At 57.2% G+C, this 23,897-nt stretch overlaps 1 protein-coding gene across 1 annotated transcript in view; it reads right to left on the bottom strand.

The window, feature by feature from the left end:
• LOC144740809 (aryl hydrocarbon receptor nuclear translocator-like) overlaps positions 1-23,897 on the bottom strand; it is a gene marked incomplete at its 3' end in the record, with an annotated part of 53,823 nt that overhangs the window by 3,374 nt on the left and 26,552 nt on the right. The window contains exons 10-12 of the mRNA XM_078623525.1: positions 11,909-11,990; positions 2,369-2,477; positions 408-519 (exon numbers count right to left, since the gene is read on the bottom strand). Of these exons, the coding sequence (XP_078479651.1) occupies positions 408-519; positions 2,369-2,477; positions 11,909-11,990 (303 nt within the window). The remainder of the gene's footprint in view (positions 1-407; positions 520-2,368; positions 2,478-11,908; positions 11,991-23,897) is intronic.

Here is a 23,897-nt window from a genome sequence, read left to right as displayed (position 1 = left end):
GCCCCAGGTCTCTCTGGAGAATGCGGCTCTGTGCCGGTTTCTGGAGTTGTCGCCTGATTACACAACATCATCTGAAGCTCCACGATCATCTTGACCTCCAACACGTGACCCCGGACATGTGACCTTGACCCTCAGATGTCCCTGACCCTCATCACACGATCGTGACACCCCCCCCCCAACAAAGCCTTCAGTGGCATCCACCCAGGCACTCACAGCTACCGACACCCCAAACAAAGACAAAGACCCCCCCCCCCCCCCGTGTAGCCTCAAACAGGCTGTTGGGACAAGTGCTGTTAGTGAGCACCTGTGAAGGGCGGCATGCGCAAACTGTATGTACCTACACACCGACCTACCACCCACCGCACCTTCCCCCTCTCCCCCCCCCGCCTCTCTCTGGAGCTCGGTACCTGTACGGCTGCCCTGCACGGGGGAAGCTGGCCGTGCCCCCCTGCTGGAAGATGGTCTGCCCCGCCGCGGCCGACGGCGACACGAGTCCACTCTTGGAGCCGAGCTTCTGGTCTGCGCACACAAACACACAAACACACACACACGCGCACACGCGCACACACACACGCACGCACACGTACACAAACACACACACGCACACACACGCACACACACACACACACAAACAAACACGCACACACACACGCACGCACACACACGCACACACACACACGCACACACACACACACACGCACACACACACAACGCGAAACATCAAGATCCCCCCTGTAGCCTCAACAGACTGCTGGGGCAAGTGCTGTTAGTGAGTAGCACCTAAGAAGGCCGGCACTGTGGCGCACAAGGGGGTAGGTGGCCAGCACTACGCCCGGACGCCTTTGTCTCCCCAGTGCTAAGTTTACACACCGCATCAGGTATACTCGTTTGAGGCCGAGTCGACCTAGGGGAGGCCCAGGACCGGTTCTGATAACCGTCAACGGTGTTGGCCCATGAGCGGCAATCAAATTCGGGTCACTGGGTTCGTAGCGCAGCGCGCTAACCGCTACACCACCACTCCCTCCACACACACACCACACACACAGGGGCAGCACCGCCGTCACCGCTATCACCGTCATCTCTGCCGTCACCGCCAATTTCCAATATCCTCAGGATGGCGGGTGCTGCAACGCCGTGCTGTGCTTGGCAGGGAACCCCGGCTGTCAATGCCATCCCTGCCCGCCCGCCCGCCCGGCCACCCACGGCACGTGGACCACGGGGCCCCGCGTATAGGGCCAGGGGGTGGGGGCTCCCTGTGAAGCACTCTGCCCCCCCGCCCCGCCCCCACCCCATCCACTCGGGAATTCGTTTCTCAATGGATATCATCGCTGGTGGAGCCGGGTCGTGGCTCTTTGCGATGCGAGGTATGCTGGGGTGGAAATATGTTCGGTGTCTCCAAGGCCTGACGGAGCGGTTGTGGGTGTTGTGGCTGAGCGGGCTTGGAAACAGTTTTGGTGACCTCCACGCAGCCTCGTGCACCTCGCTACCCTGACGCTGCCACGGGCTGCCCGTGGCACAGCGACTACGCGGGGAAGGGCTGCGTACGGGGAGCGGTGGCGCAGCGGTGCAGGCCGGCCACTTCCTCGTGTGCCGTGCCGGCCTTCGTGGTTGCTCGCTAACAGCACTTGCCCCCGATATTCTGTTAAAGACTAAAAAGGGGGGTGAGTGTGCGAGCGAGTGAGTATGCGAGCGAGTGAGTGAGTGTGTGGGCGCTCAGGCACACGTGTGTTTGTGTGCGTGTGCACGTGTTGCGTTATCAGCATCGCTGGGGGGGGGCGAGTGGGTTGGGTGTGGTGGGGGGCAGGCAGCCAGGGGAATGGGTGGGGGTTGTGGAGGGGGTGCGGGGCCTGCTGCTAAACGAGCACCAGATGCTCGGCGTGCTCTGAACGCGAATCGTCCGCCGCGTGCTCGCTCGGGCGGCGAATCGTGATACCCAAACGCTGAACAAGTTCAAGCGAGGGGTGGGGGGGGGCTCGGAGTTGAGAGAAGTTTGGGGGGGGGGGGTGCTGCAGTGGAACTTGACCTGTGCCGGGGCGTCGGGCGGGGGAGTGGGGGAAGGGCGCCACCGCCGCGGCCGGGGTCGTGCAAAACGTTCCAGTGAAGGCGCTGATGCGATCCGGAAGGAATTCATCGGTGCTGCTCGCTGATGGGAATTGCCCCAAAAGTCCGCGAAGGCTATACGGGGGGAATCTTTGTTTTGTGCATGCGTGTGCGTGCGTGCGTACATGTATGTGCGTGCGTGCGTATGTGTACTTGCGTCTGCGTGTGTGTGCATGCGTGTGTGTGTTTGTGCATTCGTGTGTGTGTGTGTGCGTGTGTGTGCGTGCGCGTGCATGTGTTGTGCGTGCGCGTGTGTGGGTGATCGTACCGGACGCCAGGCCACTGTACACCTCCGTGAAGTGAGGGTCTCGCTCCGGCCCAAACAGCCCCTCGCTCTTGTCCAGTATCTTGCTGTGCTCAGCCACGCCGCCCGCCACCTGACACGGCCATATCCGGCAAGATGCAGCAACAGCCAGCAAGATACAGCAACAGCCAGCAAGATGCAGCAACAGTCAGCAAGATACAGCAACAGCCAGCAAGATACAGCAACAGCCAGCAAGATACAGCAACAGCCAGCAAGATACAGCAACAGTCAGCAAGATACAGCAACAGCCAGCAAGATACAGCAACAGCCAGCAAGATGCAGCAACAGCCAGCAAGATACAGCAACAGCCAGCAAGATACAGCAACAGCCAGCAAGATACAGCAACAGCCAGCAAGATACAGCAACAGTCAGCAAGATACAGCAACAGCCAGCAAGATACAGCAACAGCCAGCAAGATACAGCAACAGCCAGCAAGATACAGCAACAGCCAGCAAGATACAGCAACAGCCAGCAAGATACAGCAACAGTCAGAAAGATACAGCAACAGTCAGCAAGATACAGCAACAGTCAGCAAGATACAGCAACAGCCAGCAAGATGCAGCAACAGTCAGCAAGATACAGCAACAGTCAGCAAGATACAGCAACAGCCAGCAAGATACAGCAACAGTCAGCAAGATGCAGCAACAGCCAGCAAGATACAGCAACAGTCAGCAAGATACAGCAACAGCCAGCAAGATACAGCAACAGTCAGCAAGATGCAGCAACAGCCAGCAAGATACAGCAACAGTCAGCAAGATGCAGCAACAGCCAGCAAGATGCAGCAACAGTCAGCAAGATACAGCAACAGCCAGCAAGATACAGCAACAGCCAGCAAGATACAGCAACAGCCAGCAAGATACAGCAACAGTCAGCAAGATGCAGCAACAGCCAGCAAGATGCAGCAACAGTCAGCAAGATACAGCAACAGCCAGCAAGATGCAGCAACAGTCAGCAAGATGCAGCAACAGCCAGCAAGATACAGCAACAGTCAGCAAGATACAGCAACAGTCAGCAAGATGCAGCAACAGTCAGCAAGATACAGCAACAGCCAGCAAGATACAGCAACAGTCAGCAAGATGCAGCAACAGTCAGCAAGATACAGCAACAGCCAGCAAGATGCAGCAACAGTCAGCAAGATGCAGCAACAGCCAGCAAGATACAGCAACAGCCAGCAAGATGCAGCAACAGTCAGCAAGATGCAGCAACAGTCAGCAAGATACAGCAACAGCCAGCAAGATACAGCAACAGTCAGCAAGATGCAGCAACAGCCAGCAAGATACAGCAACAGTCAGCAAGATGCAGCAACAGCCAGCAAGATGCAGCAACAGTCAGCAAGATACAGCAACAGCCAGCAAGATGCAGCAACAGCCAGCAAGATGCAGCAACAGCCAGCAAGATGCAGCAACAGTCAGCAAGATACAGCAACAGTCAGCAAGATACAGCAACAGCCAGCAAGATACAGCAACAGTCAGCAAGATGCAGCAACAGTCAGCAAGATACAGCAACAGCCAGCAAGATGCAGCAACAGCCAGCAAGATACAGCAACAGTCAGCAAGATACAGCAACAGCCAGCAAGATACAGCAACAGTCGGCAAAATGCAGCAACAGTCGGCAAAATGCAGCAACAGCCAGCAAGATGCAGCAACAGTCGGCAAAATGCAGCAACAGTCAGCAAGATACAGCAACAGCCAGCAAGATACAGCAACAGTCAGCAAGATGCAGCAACAGCCAGCAAGATACAGCAACAGCCAGCAAGATGCAGCAAGTCAGCAAGATGCAGCAACAGTCAGCATGATGCAGCAACAGTCGGCAAGATACAGCAACAGCCAGCAAGATGCAGCAACAGTCGGCAAGATGCAGCAACAGTCGGCAAGATACAGCAACAGCCAGCAAGATGCAGCAACAGCCAGCAAGATACAGCAACAGTCGGCAAGATGCAGCAACAGCCAGCAAGATGCAGCAACAGTCAGCAAGATGCAGCAACAGTCGGCAAGATGCAGCAACAGCCAGCAAGATACAGCAACAGTCGGCAAGATGCAGCAACAGCCAGCAAGATGCAGCAACAGCCAGCAAGATACAGCAACAGTCGGCAAGATGCAGCAACAGTCAGCAAGATGCAGCAACAGTCGGCAAGATGCAGCAACAGTCGGCAAGATACAGCAACAGTCGGCAAGATGCAGCAACAGTCGGCAAGATACAGCAACAGCCAGCAAGATGCAGCAACAGTCGGCAAGATGCAGCAACAGTCGGCAAGATACAGCAACAGTCGGCAAGATACAGCAACAGTCGGCAAGATACAGCAACAGCCAGCAAGATGCAGCAACAGTCGGCAAGATGCAGCAACAGTCGGCAAGATACAGCAACAGTCGGCAAGATGCAGCAACAGTCGGCAAGATGCAGCAACAGTCGGCAAGATGCAGCAACAGCCAGCAAGATACAGCAACAGTCGGCAAGATGCAGCAACAGTCAGCAATATGCAGCAACAGCCAGCAAGATGCAGCAACAGCCAGCAAGATACAGCAACAGTCGGCAAGATGCAGCAACAGCCAGCAAGATACAGCAACAGTCGGCAAGATGCAGCAACAGTCAGCAATATGCAGCAACAGCCAGCAAGATGCAGCAACAGCCAGCAAGATGCAGCAACAGTCAGCAAGATGCAGCAACAGTCGGCAAGATGCAGCAACAGCCAGCAAGATGCAGCAACAGTCGGCAAGATGCAGCAACAGCCAGCAATATGCAGCAACAGCCAGCAAGATGCAGCAACAGTCAGCAAGATGCAGCAACAGCCAGCAAGATGCAGCAACAGCCAGCAAGATGCAGCAACAGTCAGCAAGATGCAGCAACAGCCAGCAAGATGCAGCAACAGCCAGCAAGATACAGCAACAGTCGGCAAGATGCAGCAACAGTCAGCAATATGCAGCAACAGCCAGCAATATGCAGCAACAGCCAGCAAGATGCAGCAACAGTCAGCAAGATGCAGCAACAGCCAGCAAGATGCAGCAACAGTCGGCAAGATGCAGCAACAGCCAGCAAGATGCAGCAACAGTCGGCAAGATGCAGCAACAGCCAGCAATATGCAGCAACAGCCAGCAAGATGCAGCAACAGTCAGCAAGATGCAGCAACAGCCAGCAAGATGCAGCAACAGTCAGCAAGATGCAGCAACAGCCAGCAAGATGCAGCAACAGTCGGCAAGATGCAGCAACAGTCGGCAAGATGCAGCAACAGCCGGCAAGATACAGCAACAGTCGGCAAGATGCAGCAACAGCCAGCAAGATACAGCAACAGCCAGCAAGATGCAGCAACAGTCGGCAAGATGCAGCAACAGTCGGCAAGATGCAGCAACAGTCGGCAAGATGCAGCAACAGTCGGCAAGATACAGCAACAGTCAGCAAGATGCAGCAACAGCCAGCAAGATACAGCAACAGTCAGCAAGATGCAGCAACAGTCAGCAAGATGCAGCAACAGCCAGCAAGATACAGCAACAGCCAGCAAGATGCAGCAACAGTCAGCAAGATGCAGCAACAGCCAGCAAGATACAGCAACAGTCAGCAAGATGCAGCAACAGTCGGCAAGATGCAGCAACAGTCGGCAAGATGCAGCAACAGTCAGCAAGATGCAGCAACAGCCAGCAAGATGCAGCAACAGCCAGCAAGATGCAGCAACAGTCGGCAAGATGCAGCAACAGTCGGCAAGATACAGCAACAGCCAGCAAGATGCAGCAACAGTCAGCAAGATGCAGCAACAGCCAGCAAGATGCAGCAACAGCCAGCAAGATACAGCAACAGTCAGCAAGATGCAGCAACAGTCGGCAAGATACAGCAACAGCCAGCAAGATGCAGCAACAGTCAGCAAGATGCAGCAACAGCCAGCAAGATGCAGCAACAGCCAGCAAGATGCAGCAACAGTCGGCAAGATGCAGCAACAGTCGGCAAGATGCAGCAACAGCCAGCAAGATACAGCAACAGTCGGCAAGATGCAGCAACAGCCAGCAAGATACAGCAACAGCCAGCAAGATGCAGCAACAGTCGGCAAGATGCAGCAACAGTCGGCAAGATGCAGCAACAGCCAGCAAGATACAGCAACAGCCAGCAAGATGCAGCAACAGTCGGCAAGATGCAGCAACAGCCAGCAAGATGCAGCAACAGCCAGCAAGATACAGCAACAGCCAGCAAGATGCAGCAACAGTCAGCAAGATGCAGCAACAGCCAGCAAGATGCAGCAACAGCCAGCAAGATGCAGCAACAGTCGGCAAGATGCAGCAACAGCCAGCAAGATACAGCAACAGTCGGCAAGATGCAGCAACAGCCAGCAAGATACAGCAACAGCCAGCAAGATGCAGCAACAGTCGGCAAGATGCAGCAACAGTCGGCAAGATGCAGCAACAGTCGGCAAGATGCAGCAACAGTCGGCAAGATACAGCAACAGTCAGCAAGATGCAGCAACAGCCAGCAAGATACAGCAACAGTCAGCAAGATGCAGCAACAGTCAGCAAGATGCAGCAACAGCCAGCAAGATACAGCAACAGCCAGCAAGATGCAGCAACAGTCAGCAAGATGCAGCAACAGCCAGCAAGATACAGCAACAGTCAGCAAGATGCAGCAACAGTCGGCAAGATGCAGCAACAGTCAGCAAGATGCAGCAACAGCCAGCAAGATGCAGCAACAGCCAGCAAGATGCAGCAACAGTCGGCAAGATGCAGCAACAGTCGGCAAGATGCAGCAACAGTCGGCAAGATGCAGCAACAGTCGGCAAGATGCAGCAACAGTCGGCAAGATACAGCAACAGTCAGCAAGATGCAGCAACAGCCAGCAAGATACAGCAACAGTCAGCAAGATGCAGCAACAGTCAGCAAGATGCAGCAACAGCCAGCAAGATACAGCAACAGCCAGCAAGATGCAGCAACAGTCAGCAAGATGCAGCAACAGCCAGCAAGATACAGCAACAGTCAGCAAGATGCAGCAACAGTCGGCAAGATGCAGCAACAGTCAGCAAGATGCAGCAACAGCCAGCAAGATGCAGCAACAGCCAGCAAGATGCAGCAACAGTCGGCAAGATGCAGCAACAGTCGGCAAGATACAGCAACAGCCAGCAAGATGCAGCAACAGTCAGCAAGATGCAGCAACAGCCAGCAAGATGCAGCAACAGCCAGCAAGATACAGCAACAGTCAGCAAGATGCAGCAACAGTCGGCAAGATACAGCAACAGCCAGCAAGATGCAGCAACAGTCAGCAAGATGCAGCAACAGCCAGCAAGATGCAGCAACAGCCAGCAAGATGCAGCAACAGTCGGCAAGATGCAGCAACAGTCGGCAAGATGCAGCAACAGCCAGCAAGATACAGCAACAGTCGGCAAGATGCAGCAACAGCCAGCAAGATACAGCAACAGCCAGCAAGATGCAGCAACAGTCGGCAAGATGCAGCAACAGTCGGCAAGATGCAGCAACAGCCAGCAAGATACAGCAACAGCCAGCAAGATGCAGCAACAGTCGGCAAGATGCAGCAACAGCCAGCAAGATGCAGCAACAGCCAGCAAGATACAGCAACAGCCAGCAAGATGCAGCAACAGTCAGCAAGATGCAGCAACAGCCAGCAAGATGCAGCAACAGCCAGCAAGATGCAGCAACAGTCGGCAAGATGCAGCAACAGTCGGCAAGATGCAGCAACAGTCAGCAAGATGCAGCAACAGCCAGCAAGATGCAGCAACAGTCGGCAAGATGCAGCAACAGCCAGCAAGATGCAGCAACAGCCAGCAAGATGCAGCAACAGCCAGCAAGATACAGCAACAGCCAGCAATATGCAGCAACAGTCGGCAAGATGCAGCAACAATCGGCAAGATGCAGCAACAGTCAGCAAGATGCATCAACAGTCAGCAAGATGCAGCAACAGTCGGCAAGATGCAGCAACAGTCAGCAAGATGCAGCAACAGCCAGCAAGATGCAGCAACAGTCAGCAAGATGCAGCAACAGTCAGCAAGATGCAGCAACAGCCAGCAAGATGCAGCAACAGTCGGCAAGATGCAGCAACAGCCAGCAAGATGCAGCAACAGTCGGCAAGATGCAGCAACAGTCGGCAAGATGCAGCAACAGTCGGCAAGATGCAGCAACAGTCGGCAAGATGCAGCAACAATCGGCAAGATGCAGCAACAGCCAGCAAGATGCAGCAACAGTCAGCAAGATGCAGCAACAGCCAGCAAGATGCAGCAACAGTCAGCAAGATGCAGCAACAGTCGGCAAGATGCAGCAACAGTCAGCAAGATGCAGCAACAGCCAGCAAGATGCAGCAACAGTCAGCAAGATGCAGCAACAGTCAGCAAGATGCAGCAACAGCCAGCAAGATGCAGCAACAGTCAGCAAGATGCAGCAACAGTCAGCAAGATGCAGCAACAGCCAGCAAGATGCAGCAACAGTCAGCAAGATGCAGCAACAGTCAGCAAGATGCAGCAACAGTCAGCAAGATGCAGCAACAGTCAGCAAGATGCAGCAACAGTCAGCAAGATGCAGCAACAGCCAGCAAGATGCAGCAACAGTCAGCAAGATGCAGCAACAATCGGCAAGATGCAGCAACAGTCAGCAAGATGCAGCAACAGTCAGCAAGATGCAGCAACAATCGGCAAGATGCAGCAACAGTCAGCAAGATGCAGCAACAGTCAGCAAGATGCAGCAACAGCCAGCAAGATGCAGCAACAGTCAGCAAGATGCAGCAACAGTCAGCAAGATGCAGCAACAGCCAGCAAGATGCAGCAACAGCCAGCAAGATGCAGCAACAGTCAGCAAGATGCAGCAACAGTCAGCAAGATGCAGCAACAGCCAGCAAGATGCAGCAACAGTCAGCAAGATGCAGCAACAGCCAGCAAGATGCAGCAACAGTCAGCAAGATGCAGCAACAGTCAGCAAGATGCAGCAACAGCCAGCAAGATGCAGCAACAATCGGCAAGATGCAGCAACAGTCAGCAAGATGCAGCAACAGCCAGCAAGATGCAGCAACAGCCAGCAAGATGCAGCAACAGCCAGCAAGATACAGCAACAGCCAGCAAGATGCAGCAACAGTCAGCAAGATGCAGCAACAGCCAGCAAGATGCAGCAACAGTCGGCAAGATGCAGCAACAGCCAGCAAGATACAGCAACAGCCAGCAAGATGCAGCAACAATCGGCAAGATGCAGCAACAGCCAGCAAGATGCAGCAACAATCGGCAAGATGCAGCAACAGTCAGCAAGATGCAGCAACAGTCGGCAAGATGCAGCAACAGTCGGCAAGATGCAGCAACAGTCAGCAAGATGCAGCAACAGTCAGCAAGATGCAGCAACAGTCAGCAAGATGCAGCAACAGCCAGCAAGATGCAGCAACAGCCAGCAAGATGCAGCAACAGCCAGCAAGATGCAGCAACAGTCAGCAAGATGCAGCAACAGCCAGCAAGATGCAGCAACAGTCAGCAAGATGCAGCAACAGCCAGCAAGATGCAGCAACAGTCAGCAAGATGCAGCAACAGCCAGCAAGATGCAGCAACAGCCAGCAAGATACAGCAACAGCCAGCAAGATGCAGCAACAGTCAGCAAGATGCAGCAACAGCCAGCAAGATGCAGCAACAGTCGGCAAGATGCAGCAACAATCGGCAAGATGCAGCAACAGTCAGCAAGATGCAGCAACAGCCAGCAAGATGCAGCAACAGTCAGCAAGATGCAGCAACAGTCGGCAAGATGCAGCAACAATCGGCAAGATGCAGCAACAGTCAGCAAGATGCAGCAACAGTCAGCAAGATGCAGCAACAGTCAGCAAGATACAGCAACAGTCGGCAAGATGCAGCAACAGCCAGCAAGATGCAGCAACAATCGGCAAGATGCAGCAACAGCCAGCAAGATGCAGCAACAGTCAGCAAGATGCAGCAACAGTCAGCAAGATGCAGCAACAGTCAGCAAGATGCAGCAACAGCCAGCAAGATGCAGCAACAGCCAGCAAGATGCAGCAACAGTCGGCAAGATGCAGCAACAGTCAGCAAGATGCAGCAACAGTCAGCAAGATGCAGCAACAGTCAGCAAGATGCAGCAACAGCCAGCAAGATACAGCAACAGCCAGCAAGATGCAGCAACAGCCAGCAAGATGCAGCAACAGCCAGCAAGATGCAGCAACAGTCGGCAAGATGCAGCAACAGCCAGCAAGATGCAGCAACAGTCAGCAAGATGCAGCAACAGTCAGCAAGATGCAGCAACAGCCAGCAAGATACAGCAACAGTCAGCAAGATGCAGCAACAGCCAGCAAGATGCAGCAACAGCCAGCAAGATGCAGCAACAGTCAGCAAGATGCAGCAACAGTCAGCAAGATGCAGCAACAGTCAGCAAGATGCAGCAACAGCCAGCAAGATGCAGCAACAGCCAGCAAGATGCAGCAACAGCCAGCAAGATACAGCAATAGTGAGTGAGCTTAAATAGTTACAATCGGTACGCCATCAAACGCTCGTGACAGCTTCATTCGATTGGCTGTGCTGGGTGGTGGAGGGCGCCACGACATTGCGTGGCCACCGAGCCCCGGGGTGAAGGAGAGGACAGTGGCCCATCCGGGCGTTAGCTTTAAGTGTCACCCCCTCGGAGACGCCAACCTCGGAGACGCCAACCCCGCAGACGCAAACCCCGCAGACGCAAACCCCGCAGACGCCAACCCCGCAGACGCAAACCCCGCAGACGCAAACCCCGCAGACGCAAACCCCGCAGACGCAAACCCCGCAGACGCAAACCCCGCAGACGCAAACCCCGCAGACGCCAACCCCGCAGACGCCAACCCCGCAGACGCGAACCCCGCAGACGCCAACCCCGCAGACGCAAACCCCGCAGACGCCAACCCCGCAGACGCCAACCCCGCAGACGCCAACCCCGCAGACGCAAACCCCGCAGACGCCAACCCCGCAGACGCCAACCCCGCAGACGCAAACCCCGCAGACGCCAACCCCGCAGACGCCAACCCCGCAGACGCAAACCCCGCAGACGCAAACCCCGCAGACGCCAACCCCGCAGACGCCAACCCCGCAGACGCCAACCCCGCAGACGCCAACCCCGCAGACGCCAACCCCGCAGACGCAAACCCCGCAGACGCCAACCCCGCAGACGCCAACCCCGCAGACGCAAACCCCGCAGACGCAAACCCCGCAGACGCCAACCCCGCAGACGCCAACCCCGCAGACGCAAACCCCGCAGACGCAAACCCCGCAGACGCAAACCCCGCAGACGCAAACCCCGCAGACGCAAACCCCGCAGACGCAAACCCCGCAGACGCAAACCCCGCAGACGCCAACCCCGCAGACGCCAACCCCGCAGACACAAACCCCGCAGACGCAAAACCCGCAGACGCAAACCCCACAGACGCAAACCCCGCAGACGCAAACCCCGCAGACGCAAACCCCGCAGACGCAAACCCCGCAGACGCAAACCCTGCAGACGCAAACCCCGCAGACGCAAACCCCGCAGACGCCAACCCCGCAGACGCAAACCCCGCAAAGTGGGAGACACAAAGCTGCACCTGCGAGTGCTCGAAGCCCAGGCCGTCGCGCCCCGGCCCCGACTCCAACTCGGCCGTTCCTCCCCCTTGCTGCAGCTGGCGGCTGCCGGGACCGGGCAGAGATGGGGAGAGATCGGGGAGAGACGGGGAGAGATGGGGAGAGACGGGGAGAGACGGGGAGAGATGGGGAGAGATCGGGGAGAGATGGGGAGAGATGGGGAGAGATGGGGGAGATGGGGAGAGATGGGGAGAGATCGGGGAGAGACGGGGAGAGATGGGGAGAGACGGGGAGAGACGGGGAGAGATGGGGAGAGATCGGGGAGAGATGGGGAGAGATGGGGAGAGATGGGGGAGATGGGGAGAGATCGGGGAGAGACGGGGAGAGATGGGGAGAGATGGGGAGAGATGGGGAGAGATCGGGGAGAGATGGGGAGAGATCGGGGAGAGACGGGGAGAGATGGGGAGAGATGGGGAGAGATGGGGAGAGATCGGGGAGAGATGGGGAGAGATGGGGAGAGATGGGGAGAGATGGGGGAGATGGGGAGAGATCGGGGAGAGACGGGGAGAGATGGGGAGAGATGGGGAGAGATCGGGGAGAGATGGGGAGAGATCGGGGAGATGGGGGAGATGGGGAGAGATGGGGAGAGATGGGGGAGATGGGGAGAGATGGGGAGAAACGGGAGAGATGGGGGAGTTGGGGAGAGATGGGGGAGAGATGGGGAGAGATGATGAGAGATGAGGAGATGGGGGAGAGATGGGGAGAGATGGGGAGAGATGGGGGAGATGGGGGAGATGGGGAGAGATGGGGGAGATGGGGAGAGATGGGGAGAGATGGGGGAGATGGGGAGAGATGGGGGAGATGGGGGAGATGGGGAGAAATGGGGAGAGATGGGGGAGATGGGGAGAGATGGGGAGAGACGGGAGAGATGGGGGAGATGGGGAGAGATGGGGAGAGACGGGAGAGATGGGGGAGTTGGGGATAGATGGGGAGAGATGGGAGAGACCGGGCAGAGATGGGGAGAGATGGGGAGAGATCGGGGAGAGATGGGGAGAGATGGGAGAGATTGGGGAGAGATGGTGAGAGACGGGAGAGATGGGGAGAGATAGGGGAGATGGGGAGAGATGGGGAGAGATGGGGGAGATGGGGAGAGATAGGGGAGATGGGGAGAGATGGGGGAGATGGGGATAGATGGGGAGAGATGGGAGAGATGGGGGAGATGGGAGAGAGATGGGGAAGGATGTGAGAGATATGGGGAGACCGCGGGGGGTGGGAGAGACGGGGGATGAACATCTGGACGTACGTGGAAGCTCCAGTCAGTGCAGAATGCAGCTGCCCGCATGAGCGGGCGGGCTAGCCGCATGGCTGCCGGTCCGCTTCCACATCCAATTCAAGGTCGCTGCTCTCCGAACCTACGAAGCGCTGCACGGCCCCCTACCTACCTCCAAAGACGCATCTCCCTCCAGTCCCCAGGCACACTCAGGCACACCCAGGCACACTCAGGCACACCCAGGCACACTCAGGTACACCCAGGCACACTCAGGCACACTCAGGTACACTCAGGCACACTCAGGCACACTCAGGTACACTCAGGTACACTCAGGCACACTCAGGTACACTCAGGTACACCCAGGCACACTCAGGTACACTCAAGCAGCTATGAATGCAGGAACGGCACACGAGGGGGTGGGTGGACAGCACCACGCCCGTCCGCCTTTGTCTCCCAGTGGCGATGATTTTACCGGTTCAGAGCATCGTGCACTGATGCCTACGTTACTTCGGCGACATTGGAACGTGGAATAAATAATGATTGATTGCTATGCACGTGTTAGCACAGGCACACCAACACACACTATACCACTGTGATCCCAGAAGGTAAGCAGAACACTGCTGATGTTAATGTCTCCATGGGAGATTGCCTGGGAAGAAGCAGGTGGCCAGGATACGGCAATGCAGCAATGGATTACTGAATCCACTTGTGTGGATCTCTTGAGCGTTACTCTCGGAGTGTTACCCTCTCTCACACCTCCACTCAGTGCTGGCTCAAGACCCGGCTGTTCAAAAAGGCCTCTCCCTCTCTCTCTGGTTCTCCCTCTGGTTTCTCTCTCTCTCTCTGTGGCCTCTCTCTGCCCGGTTACTCCTCACCGATTCTCTCCCGCCGTGCGGGCACGACGCTCTGAGCTCTCAGCCCCCCCCCCGCACGAGGCCACGTCACTGGGCTGCGGGTTATCTCCGGGGCTTCTCCGCTTCCCTCCCGCGCCCCGGCCTGCCAGGGTCCCTCCCCCCTTGAGAAGCGGTCGTGAAGCAGATGGTGAGTGCCAGATGCTTGTCGTGTAGCTATGATCCTGGCCCATGCATCGATAGTTCAACTTTGATCTGCACTTTTATCGCGGGACTGTTGTGCTGTCTTGGTGTGGTCTGGGACTCTGTTTGTGTTGCTGCCTTGCCCAAGATTGCATTTGGGGTTGAAATATCGGCAGGAATTGATGTGCTTATGCGATGTTTTACTTAAATACTTTCTTGATTTTTATTTAGTGACTTGCTTAGCTTTCTACACTTTGCACTCCGACGGATTGTTTTGCATTGTTTGTTGTGTAACGTCACTGCTCGTCGGATTTCTTCCAGTCGAAATAAAGATTGTGATTCTGGTTCCGTGCGAGCGGGAGAGTGTGCGGGGCTTCGCGACGACTCCGCTGTGCGGAGGCCACGGGGCGGCCTTGACCCCGGGGCCGTGAAGTTCAATTCCCCCCCCACCCCCCCCCCCCGATAAATCTGAGCGTCACAATCGCAGGAAGCGACCGTCCCGGAGTCTCTCGGCGTCCCGGCGGTGCCCCAAGCGTGAAATCGGGCCGCCGTCGTCACGGCAACCGGCCAGCCGTGGCCATGGCCATGGCCACGGCCCGCATCCTCAGCAGCCACCCACGTACGCGGCAGAGCGGTCTGCGTGAGAACGAGGTCGTGGATCCGGAATCCCGCGGATCCCGACTCCGGGTGTTCCAGCGCGCCGCCCCCAGACCACTCAACCACCCCCGATCCACTCCGTGGTCGATCTCAAGTCATACACTCACACCCCTCTGCCTCTCCTCTCTCATCTCACTCTACGCCTCTCCACTCGCGCTCTCCTGCATCTCCCCTTTGATCTCACTCTGCTGCATGTTGTGGTGCAGGCTGCACGTCGTGGTGAGATGGATGTGATGGTGAGAGGGAGCTGAGTGTCGTGGTGAGTGGGAGCTGAGTGTCGTGGTGAGAGGGAGCTGAGTGTGGTGGTGAGAGGGATCTGAGTGTCGTGGTGAGAGGGAGCTGAGTGTCATGGTGAGTGGGAGCTGAGTGTTGTGGTGAGAGGGAGCTGAATGTTGTGGTGAGTGGGAGCTGAGTGTCGTGGTGAGTGGGAGCTGAGTGTTGTGGTGAGTGGGAGCTGAGTGTTGTGGTGAGTGGGAGCTGAGTGTTGTGGTGAGTGGGAGCTGAGTGTCGTGGTGAGTGGGAGCTGAGTGTTGTGGTGAGTGGGAGCTGAGTGTTGTGGTGAGTGGGAGCTGAGTGTTGTGGTGAGTGGGAGCTGAGTGTTGTGGTGAGTGGGAGCTGAGTGTTGTGGTGAGAGGGAGCTGAGTGTCGTGGTGAGTGGTGAGTGTCGTGGTGAGTGGGAGCTGAGTGTCGTGGTGAGAGGGAGCTGAGTGTCGTGGTGAGAGGGATCTGAGTGTCGTGGTGAGAGGGAGCTGAGTGTCGTGGTGAGAGGGAGCTGAGTGTCATGGTGAGTGGGAGCTGAGTGTTGTGGTGAGAGGGAGCTGAGTGTTGTGGTGAGTGGGAGCTGAGTGTCGTGGTGAGTGGGAGCTGAGTGTTGTGGTGAGTGGGAGCTGAGTGTTGTGGTGAGTGGGAGCTGAGTGTTGTGGTGAGTGGGAGCTGAGTGTTGTGGTGAGTGGGAGCTGAGTGTTGTGGTGAGTGGGAGCTGAGTGTCGTGGTGAGTGGGAGCTGAGTGTTGTGGTGAGTGGGAGCTGAGTGTTGTGGTGAGAGGGAGCTGAGTGTTGTGGTGAGTGGGAGCTGAGTGTTGTGGTGAGTGGGAGCTGAGTGTTGTGGTGAGTGGGAGCTGAGTGACGTGGTGAGTGGTGAGTAGGAGCTGAGTGACGTGGTGAGTGGGAGCTGAGTGTCGTGGTGAGTGGGAGCTGAGTGTCGTGGTGAGTGGGAGCTGAGTGACGTGGTGAGTGGGAGCTGAGTGTCGTGGTGAGTGGGAGCTGAGTGTCGTGGTGAGAGGGAGCTGAGTGTCGTGGTGAGTGGGAGCTGAGTGTCGTGGTGAGTGGGAGCTGAGTGTTGTGGTGAGTGGGAGCTGAGTGACGTGGTGAGTGGGAGCTGAGTGTCGTGGTGAGTGGGAGCTGAGTGTCGTGGTGAGTGGGAGCTGAGTGTCGTGGTGAGTGGGAGCTGAGTGTTGTGGTGAGTGGGAGCTGAGTGACGTGGTGAGTGGGAGCTGAGTGTCGTGGTGAGTGGGAGCTGAGTGTCGTGGTGAGTGGGAGCTGAGTGTTGTGGTGAGTGGGAGCTGAGTGACGTGGTGAGTGGTGAGTGGGAGCTGAGTGACGTGGTGAGTGGGAGCTGAGTGTCGTGGTGAGAGGGAGCTGAGTGTCGTGGTGAGAGGGATCTGAGTGTCGTGGTGAGAGGGAGCTGAGTGTCGTGGTGAGTGGGAGCTGAGTGTTGTGGTGAGTGGGAGCTGAGTGTTGTGGTGAGTGGGAGCTGAGTGTTGTGGTGAGTGGGAGCTGAGTGTCGTGGTGAGTGGGAGCTGAGTGTTGTGGTGAGTGGGAGCTGAGTGTTGTGGTGAGTGGGAGCTGAGTGTTGTGGTGAGTGGGAGCTGAGTGTTGTGGTGAGTGGGAGCTGAGTGTCGTGGTGAGTGGGAGCTGAGTGTTGTGGTGAGTGGGAGCTGAGTGTTGTGGTGAGTGGGAGCTGAGTGTTGTGGTGAGTGGGAGCTGAGTGTTGTGGTGAGTGGGAGCTGAGTGTTGTGGTGAGAGGGAGCTGAGTGTCGTGGTGAGTGGTGAGTGTCGTGGTGAGTGGGAGCTGAGTGTCGTGGTGAGAGGGAGATGAGTGTCGTGGTGAGAGGGATCTGAGTGTCGTGGTGAGAGGGAGCTGAGTGTCGTGGTGAGAGGGAGCTGAGTGTCATGGTGAGTGGGAGCTGAGTGTTGTGGTGAGTGGGAGCTGAGTGTCGTGGTGAGTGGAAGCTGAGTGTTGTGGTGAGTGGGAGCTGAGTGTTGTGGTGAGTGGGAGCTGAGTGTTGTGGTGAGTGGGAGCTGAGTGTTGTGGTGAGTGGGAGCTGAGTGTTGTGGTGAGTGGGAGCTGAGTGTCGTGGTGAGTGGGAGCTGAGTGTTGTGGTGAGTGGGAGCTGAGTGTTGTGGTGAGAGGGAGCTGAGTGTTGTGGTGAGTGGGAGCTGAGTGTTGTGGTGAGTGGGAGCTGAGTGTTGTGGTGAGTGGGAGCTGAGTGACGTGGTGAGTGGTGAGTAGGAGCTGAGTGACGTGGTGAGTGGGAGCTGAGTGTCGTGGTGAGTGGGAGCTGAGTGTCGTGGTGAGTGGGAGCTGAGTGACGTGGTGAGTGGGAGCTGAGTGTCGTGGTGAGTGGGAGCTGAGTGTCGTGGTGAGAGGGAGCTGAGTGTCGTGGTGAGTGGGAGCTGAGTGTCGTGGTGAGTGGGAGCTGAGTGTTGTGGTGAGTGGGAGCTGAGTGACGTGGTGAGTGGGAGCTGAGTGTCGTGGTGAGTGGGAGCTGAGTGTCGTGGTGAGTGGGAGCTGAGTGTCGTGGTGAGTGGGAGCTAAGTGTTGTGGTGAGTGGGAGCTGAGTGACGTGGTGAGTGGGAGCTGAGTGTCGTGGTGAGTGGGAGCTGAGTGTCGTGGTGAGTGGGAGCTGAGTGTTGTGGTGAGTGGGAGCTGAGTGACGTGGTGAGTGGTGAGTGGGAGCTGAGTGACGTGGTGAGTGGGAGCTGAGTGTCGTGGTGAGAGGGAGCTGAGTGTCGTGGTGAGAGGGATCTGAGTGTCGTGGTGAGAGGGAGCTGAGTGTCGTGGTGAGTGGGAGCTGAGTGTTGTGGTGAGTGGGAGCTGAGTGTTGTGGTGAGTGGGAGCTGAGTGTTGTGGTGAGTGGGAGCTGAGTGTCGTGGTGAGTGGGAGCTGAGTGTTGTGGTGAGTGGGAGCTGAGTGTTGTGGTGAGTGGGAGCTGAGTGTTGTGGTGAGTGGGAGCTGAGTGTTGTGGTGAGTGGGAGCTGAGTGTCGTGGTGAGTGGGAGCTGAGTGTTGTGGTGAGTGGGAGCTGAGTGTTGTGGTGAGTGGGAGCTGAGTGTTGTGGTGAGTGGGAGCTGAGTGTTGTGGTGAGTGGGAGCTGAGTGTTGTGGTGAGAGGGAGCTGAGTGTCGTGGTGAGTGGTGAGTGTCGTGGTGAGTGGGAGCTGAGTGTCGTGGTGAGAGGGAGCTGAGTGTCGTGGTGAGAGGGATCTGAGTGTCGTGGTGAGAGGGAGCTGAGTGTCGTGGTGAGAGGGAGCTGATTGTCATGGTGAGTGGGAGCTGAGTGTTGTGGTGAGTGGGAGCTGAGTGTCGTGGTGAGTGGAAGCTGAGTGTTGTGGTGAGTGGGAGCTGAGTGTTGTGGTGAGTGGGAGCTGAGTGTTGTGGTGAGTGGGAGCTGAGTGTTGTGGTGAGTGGGAGCTGAGTGTTGTGGTGAGTGGGAGCTGAGTGTCGTGGTGAGTGGGAGCTGAGTGTTGTGGTGAGTGGGAGCTGAGTGTTGTGGTGAGAGGGAGCTGAGTGTTGTGGTGAGTGGGAGCTGAGTGTTGTGGTGAGTGGGAGCTGAGTGTTGTGGTGAGTGGGAGCTGAGTGACGTGGTGAGTGGTGAGTAGGAGCTGAGTGACGTGGTGAGTGGGAGCTGAGTGTCGTGGTGAGTGGGAGCTGAGTGACGTGGTGAGTGGGAGCTGAGTGTCGTGGTGAGTGGGAGCTGAGTGTCGTGGTGAGAGGGAGCTGAGTGTCGTGGTGAGTGGGAGCTGAGTGTCGTGGTGAGTGGGAACTGAGTGTTGTGGTGAGTGGGAGCTGAGTGACGTGGTGAGTGGGAGCTGAGTGTCGTGGTGAGTGGGAGCTGAGTGTCGTGGTGAGTGGGAGCTGAGTGTCGTGGTGAGTGGGAGCTGAGTGTTGTGGTGAGTGGGAGCTGAGTGACGTGGTGAGTGGGAGCTGAGTGTTGTGGTGAGTGGGAGCTGAGTGTCGTGGTGAGAGGGAGCTGAGTGTCGTGGTGAGTGGGAGCTAAGTGTCGTGGTGAGTGGGAGCTGAGTGTTGTGGTGAGTGGGAGCTGAGTGACGTGGTGAGTGGTGAGTGGGAGCTGAGTGACGTGGTGAGTGGGAGCTGAGTGTCGTGGTGAGAGGGAGCTGAGTGTCGTGGTGAGAGGGATCTGAGTGTCGTGGTGAGAGGGAGCTGAGTGTCGTGGTGAGAGGGAGCTGAGTGTCATGGTGAGTGGGAGCTGAGTGTCGTGGTGAGAGGGAGCTGAGTGTCGTGGTGAGAGGGAGCTGAGTGTCATGGTGAGTGGGAGCTGAGTGTTGTGGTGAGAGGGAGCTGAGTGTTGTGGTGAGAGGGAGCTGAGTGTTGTGGTGAGTGGGAGCTGAGTGTTGTGGTGAGTGGGAGCTGAGTGTTGTGGTGAGTGGGAGCTGAGTGACGTGGTGAGTGGTGAGTAGGAGCTGAGTGACGTGGTGAGTGGGAGCTGAGTGTCGTGGTGAGTGGGAGCTGAGTGTCGTGGTGAGTGGGAGCTGAGTGACGTGGTGAGTGGGAGCTGAGTGTCGTGGTGAGTGGGAGCTGAGTGTCGTGGTGAGAGGGAGCTGAGTGTCGTGGTGAGTGGGAGCTGAGTGTCGTGGTGAGTGGGAGCTGAGTGTTGTGGTGAGTGGGAGCTGAGTGACGTGGTGAGTGGGAGCTGAGTGTCGTGGTGAGTGGGAGCTGAGTGTCGTGGTGAGTGGGAGCTGAGCGTCGTGGTGAGTGGGAGCTGAGTGTTGTGGTGAGTGGGAGCTGAGTGACGTGGTGAGTGGGAGCTGAGTGTCGTGGTGAGTGGGAGCTGAGTGTCGTGGTGAGAGGGAGCTGAGTGTCGTGGTGAGTGGGAGCTGAGTGTTGTGGTGAGTGGGAGCTGAGTGACGTGGTGAGTGGGAGCTGAGTGTCGTGGTGAGTGGGAGCTGAGTGTCGTGGTGAGTGGGAGCTGAGCGTCGTGGTGAGTGGGAGCTGAGTGTTGTGGTGAGTGGGAGCTGAGTGACGTGGTGAGTGGGAGCTGAGTGTCGTGGTGAGTGGGAGCTGAGTGTCGTGGTGACTGGGAGCTGAGTGTTGTGGTGAGTGGGAGCTGAGTGACGTGGTGAGTGGTGAGTGGGAGCTGAGTGACGTGGTGAGTGGGAGCTGAGTGTCGTGGTGAGAGGGAGCTGAGTGTCGTGGTGAGAGGGATCTGAGTGTCGTGGTGAGAGGGAGCTGAGTGTCGTGGTGAGTGGGAGCTGAGTGTTGTGGTGAGTTGGAGCTGAGTGTTGTGGTGAGTGGGAGCTGAGTGTTGTGGTGAGTGGGAGCTGAGTGTCGTGGTGAGTGGGAGCTGAGTGTTGTGGTGAGTGGGAGCTGAGTGTTGTGGTGAGTGGGAGCTGAGTGTTGTGGTGAGTGGGAGCTGAGTGTTGTGGTGAGTGGGAGCTGAGTGTCGTGGTGAGTGGGAGCTGAGTGTTGTGGTGAGTGGGAGCTGAGTGTTGTGGTGAGTGGGAGCTGAGTGTTGTGGTGAGTGGGAGCTGAGTGTTGTGGTGAGTGGGAGCTGAGTGTTGTGGTGAGAGGGAGCTGAGTGTCGTGGTGAGTGGTGAGTGTCGTGGTGAGTGGGAGCTGAGTGTCGTGGTGAGAGGGAGCTGAGTGTCGTGGTGAGAGGGATCTGAGTGTCGTGGTGAGAGGGAGCTGAGTGTCGTGGTGAGAGGGAGCTGATTGTCATGGTGAGTGGGAGCTGAGTGTTGTGGTGAGTGGGAGCTGAGTGTCGTGGTGAGTGGAAGCTGAGTGTTGTGGTGAGTGGGAGCTGAGTGTTGTGGTGAGTGGGAGCTGAGTGTTGTGGTGAGTGGGAGCTGAGTGTTGTGGTGAGTGGGAGCTGAGTGTTGTGGTGAGTGGGAGCTGAGTGTCGTGGTGAGTGGGAGCTGAGTGTTGTGGTGAGTGGGAGCTGAGTGTTGTGGTGAGAGGGAGCTGAGTGTTGTGGTGAGTGGGAGCTGAGTGTTGTGGTGAGTGGGAGCTGAGTGTTGTGGTGAGTGGGAGCTGAGTGACGTGGTGAGTGGTGAGTAGGAGCTGAGTGACATGGTGAGTGGGAGCTGAGTGTCGTGGTGAGTGGGAGCTGAGTGACGTGGTGAGTGGGAGCTGAGTGTCGTGGTGAGTGGGAGCTGAGTGTCGTGGTGAGAGGGAGCTGAGTGTCGTGGTGAGTGGGAGCTGAGTGTCGTGGTGAGTGGGAGCTGAGTGTTGTGGTGAGTGGGAGCTGAGTGACGTGGTGAGTGGGAGCTGAGTGTCGTGGTGAGTGGGAGCTGAGTGTCGTGGTGAGTGGGAGCTGAGTGTCGTGGTGAGTGGGAGCTGAGTGTTGTGGTGAGTGGGAGCTGAGTGACGTGGTGAGTGGGAGCTGAGTGTTGTGGTGAGTGGGAGCTGAGTGTCGTGGTGAGAGGGAGCTGAGTGTCGTGGTGAGTGGGAGCTAAGTGTCGTGGTGAGTGGGAGCTGAGTGTTGTGGTGAGTGGGAGCTGAGTGACGTGGTGAGTGGTGAGTGGGAGCTGAGTGACGTGGTGAGTGGGAGCTGAGTGTCGTGGTGAGAGGGAGCTGAGTGTCGTGGTGAGAGGGATCTGAGTGTCGTGGTGAGAGGGAGCTGAGTGTCGTGGTGAGAGGGAGCTGAGTGTCATGGTGAGTGGGAGCTGAGTGTCGTGGTGAGAGGGAGCTGAGTGTCGTGGTGAGAGGGAGCTGAGTGTCATGGTGAGTGGGAGCTGAGTGTTGTGGTGAGAGGGAGCTGAGTGTTGTGGTGAGAGGGAGCTGAGTGTTGTGGTGAGTGGGAGCTGAGTGTTGTGGTGAGTGGGAGCTGAGTGTTGTGGTGAGTGGGAGCTGAGTGACGTGGTGAGTGGTGAGTAGGAGCTGAGTGACGTGGTGAGTGGGAGCTGAGTGTCGTGGTGAGTGGGAGCTGAGTGTCGTGGTGAGTGGGAGCTGAGTGACGTGGTGAGTGGGAGCTGAGTGTCGTGGTGAGTGGGAGCTGAGTGTCGTGGTGAGAGGGAGCTGAGTGTCGTGGTGAGTGGGAGCTGAGTGTCGTGGTGAGTGGGAGCTGAGTGTTGTGGTGAGTGGGAGCTGAGTGACGTGGTGAGTGGGAGCTGAGTGTCGTGGTGAGTGGGAGCTGAGTGTCGTGGTGAGTGGGAGCTGAGCGTCGTGGTGAGTGGGAGCTGAGTGTTGTGGTGAGTGGGAGCTGAGTGACGTGGTGAGTGGGAGCTGAGTGTCGTGGTGAGTGGGAGCTGAGTGTCGTGGTGAGAGGGAGCTGAGTGTCGTGGTGAGTGGGAGCTGAGTGTCGTTGTGAGTGGGAGCTGAGTGTCGTGGTGAGTGGGAGCTCAGTGTTGTGGTGAGTGGGAGCTGAGTGACGTGGTGAGTGGGAGCTGAGTGTCGTGGTGAGTGGGAGCTGAGTGTCGTGGTGAGTGGGAGCTGAGTGTCGTGGTGAGTGGGAGCTGAGTGTTGTGGTGAGTGGGAGCTGAGTGATGTGGTGAGTGGGAACTGAGTGTCGTGGTGAGTGGGAGCTGAGTGTCGTGGTGAGAGGGAGCTGAGTGTCGTGGTGAGTGGGAGCTGAGTGTCGTGGTGAGTGGGAGCTGAGTGTTGTGGTGAGTGGGAGCTGAGTGGCGTGGTGAGTGGTGAGTGGGAGCTGAGTGACGTGGTGAGTGGGAGCTGAGTGTCGTGGTGAGAGGGAGCTGAGTGTCGTGGTGAGAGGGATCTGAGTGTCGTGGTGAGAGGGAGCTGAGTGTCGTGGTGAGAGGGAGCTGAGTGTCATGGTGAGTGGGAGCTGAGTGTTGTGGTGAGTGGGAGCTGAGTGTCGTGGTGAGTGGGAGCTGAGTGTCGTGGTGAGTGGGAGCTGAGTATTGTGGTGAGTGGGAGCTGAGTGTTGTGGTGAGTGGGAGCTGAGTGTTGTGGTGAGTGGGAGCTGAGTGTTGTGGTAAGTGGGAGCTGAGTGTCGTGGTGAGTGGGAGCTGAGTGTTGTGGTGAGTGGGAGCTGAGTGTTGTGGTGAGAGGGAGCTGAGTGTTGTGGTGAGTGGGAGCTGAGTGTTGTGGTGAGTGGGAGCTGAGTGTTGTGGTGAGTGGGAGCTGAGTGACGTGGTGAGTGGTGAGTAGGAGCTGAGTGACGTGGTGAGTGGGAGCTGAGTGTCGTGGTGAGTGGGAGCTGAGTGTCGTGGTGAGTGGGAGCTGAGTGTCGTGGTGAGTGGGAGCTGAGTGTCGTGGTGAGAGGGAGCTGAGTGTCGTGGTGAGTGGGAGCTGAATGTCGTGGTGAGTGGGAGCTGAGTGTTGTGGTGAGTGGGAGCTGAGTGACGTGGTGAGTGGGAGCTGAGTGTCGTAGTGAGTGGGAGCTGAGTGTCGTGGTGAGTGGGAGCTGAGTGTCGTGGTGAGTGGGAGCTGAGTGTTGTGGTGAGTGGGAGCTGAGTGACGTGGTGAGTGGGAGCTGAGTGTCGTGGTGAGTGGGAGCTGAGTGTCGTGGTGAGAGGGAGCTGAGTGTCGTGGTGAGTGGGAGCTGAGTGTCGTGGTGAGTGGGAGCTGAGTGTTGTGGTGAGTGGGAGCTGAGTGACGTGGTGAGTGGGAGCTGAGTGACGTGGTGAGTGGGAGCTGAGTGTCGTGGTGAGTGGGAGCTGAGTGTCGTGGTGAGTGGGAGCTGAGTGTTGTGGTGAGTGGGAACTGAGTGACGTGGTGAGTGGTGAGTGGGAGCTGAGTGACGTGGTGAGTGGGAGCTGAGTGTCGTGGTGAGTGGGAGCTGAGTGTCGTGGTGAGTGGGAGCTGAGTGTCGTGGTGAGTGGGAGCTGAGTGTTGTGGTGAGTGGGAGCTGAG

Source organism: Lampetra planeri, unplaced genomic scaffold (assembly GCF_965212315.1).
Source record: "Lampetra planeri unplaced genomic scaffold, kcLamPlan1.2.h2 scaffold_304, whole genome shotgun sequence".
NCBI lineage: Eukaryota > Metazoa > Chordata > Hyperoartia > Petromyzontiformes > Petromyzontidae > Lampetra > Lampetra planeri.
This window is presented reverse-complemented; position numbering and strand designations above follow the sequence as displayed.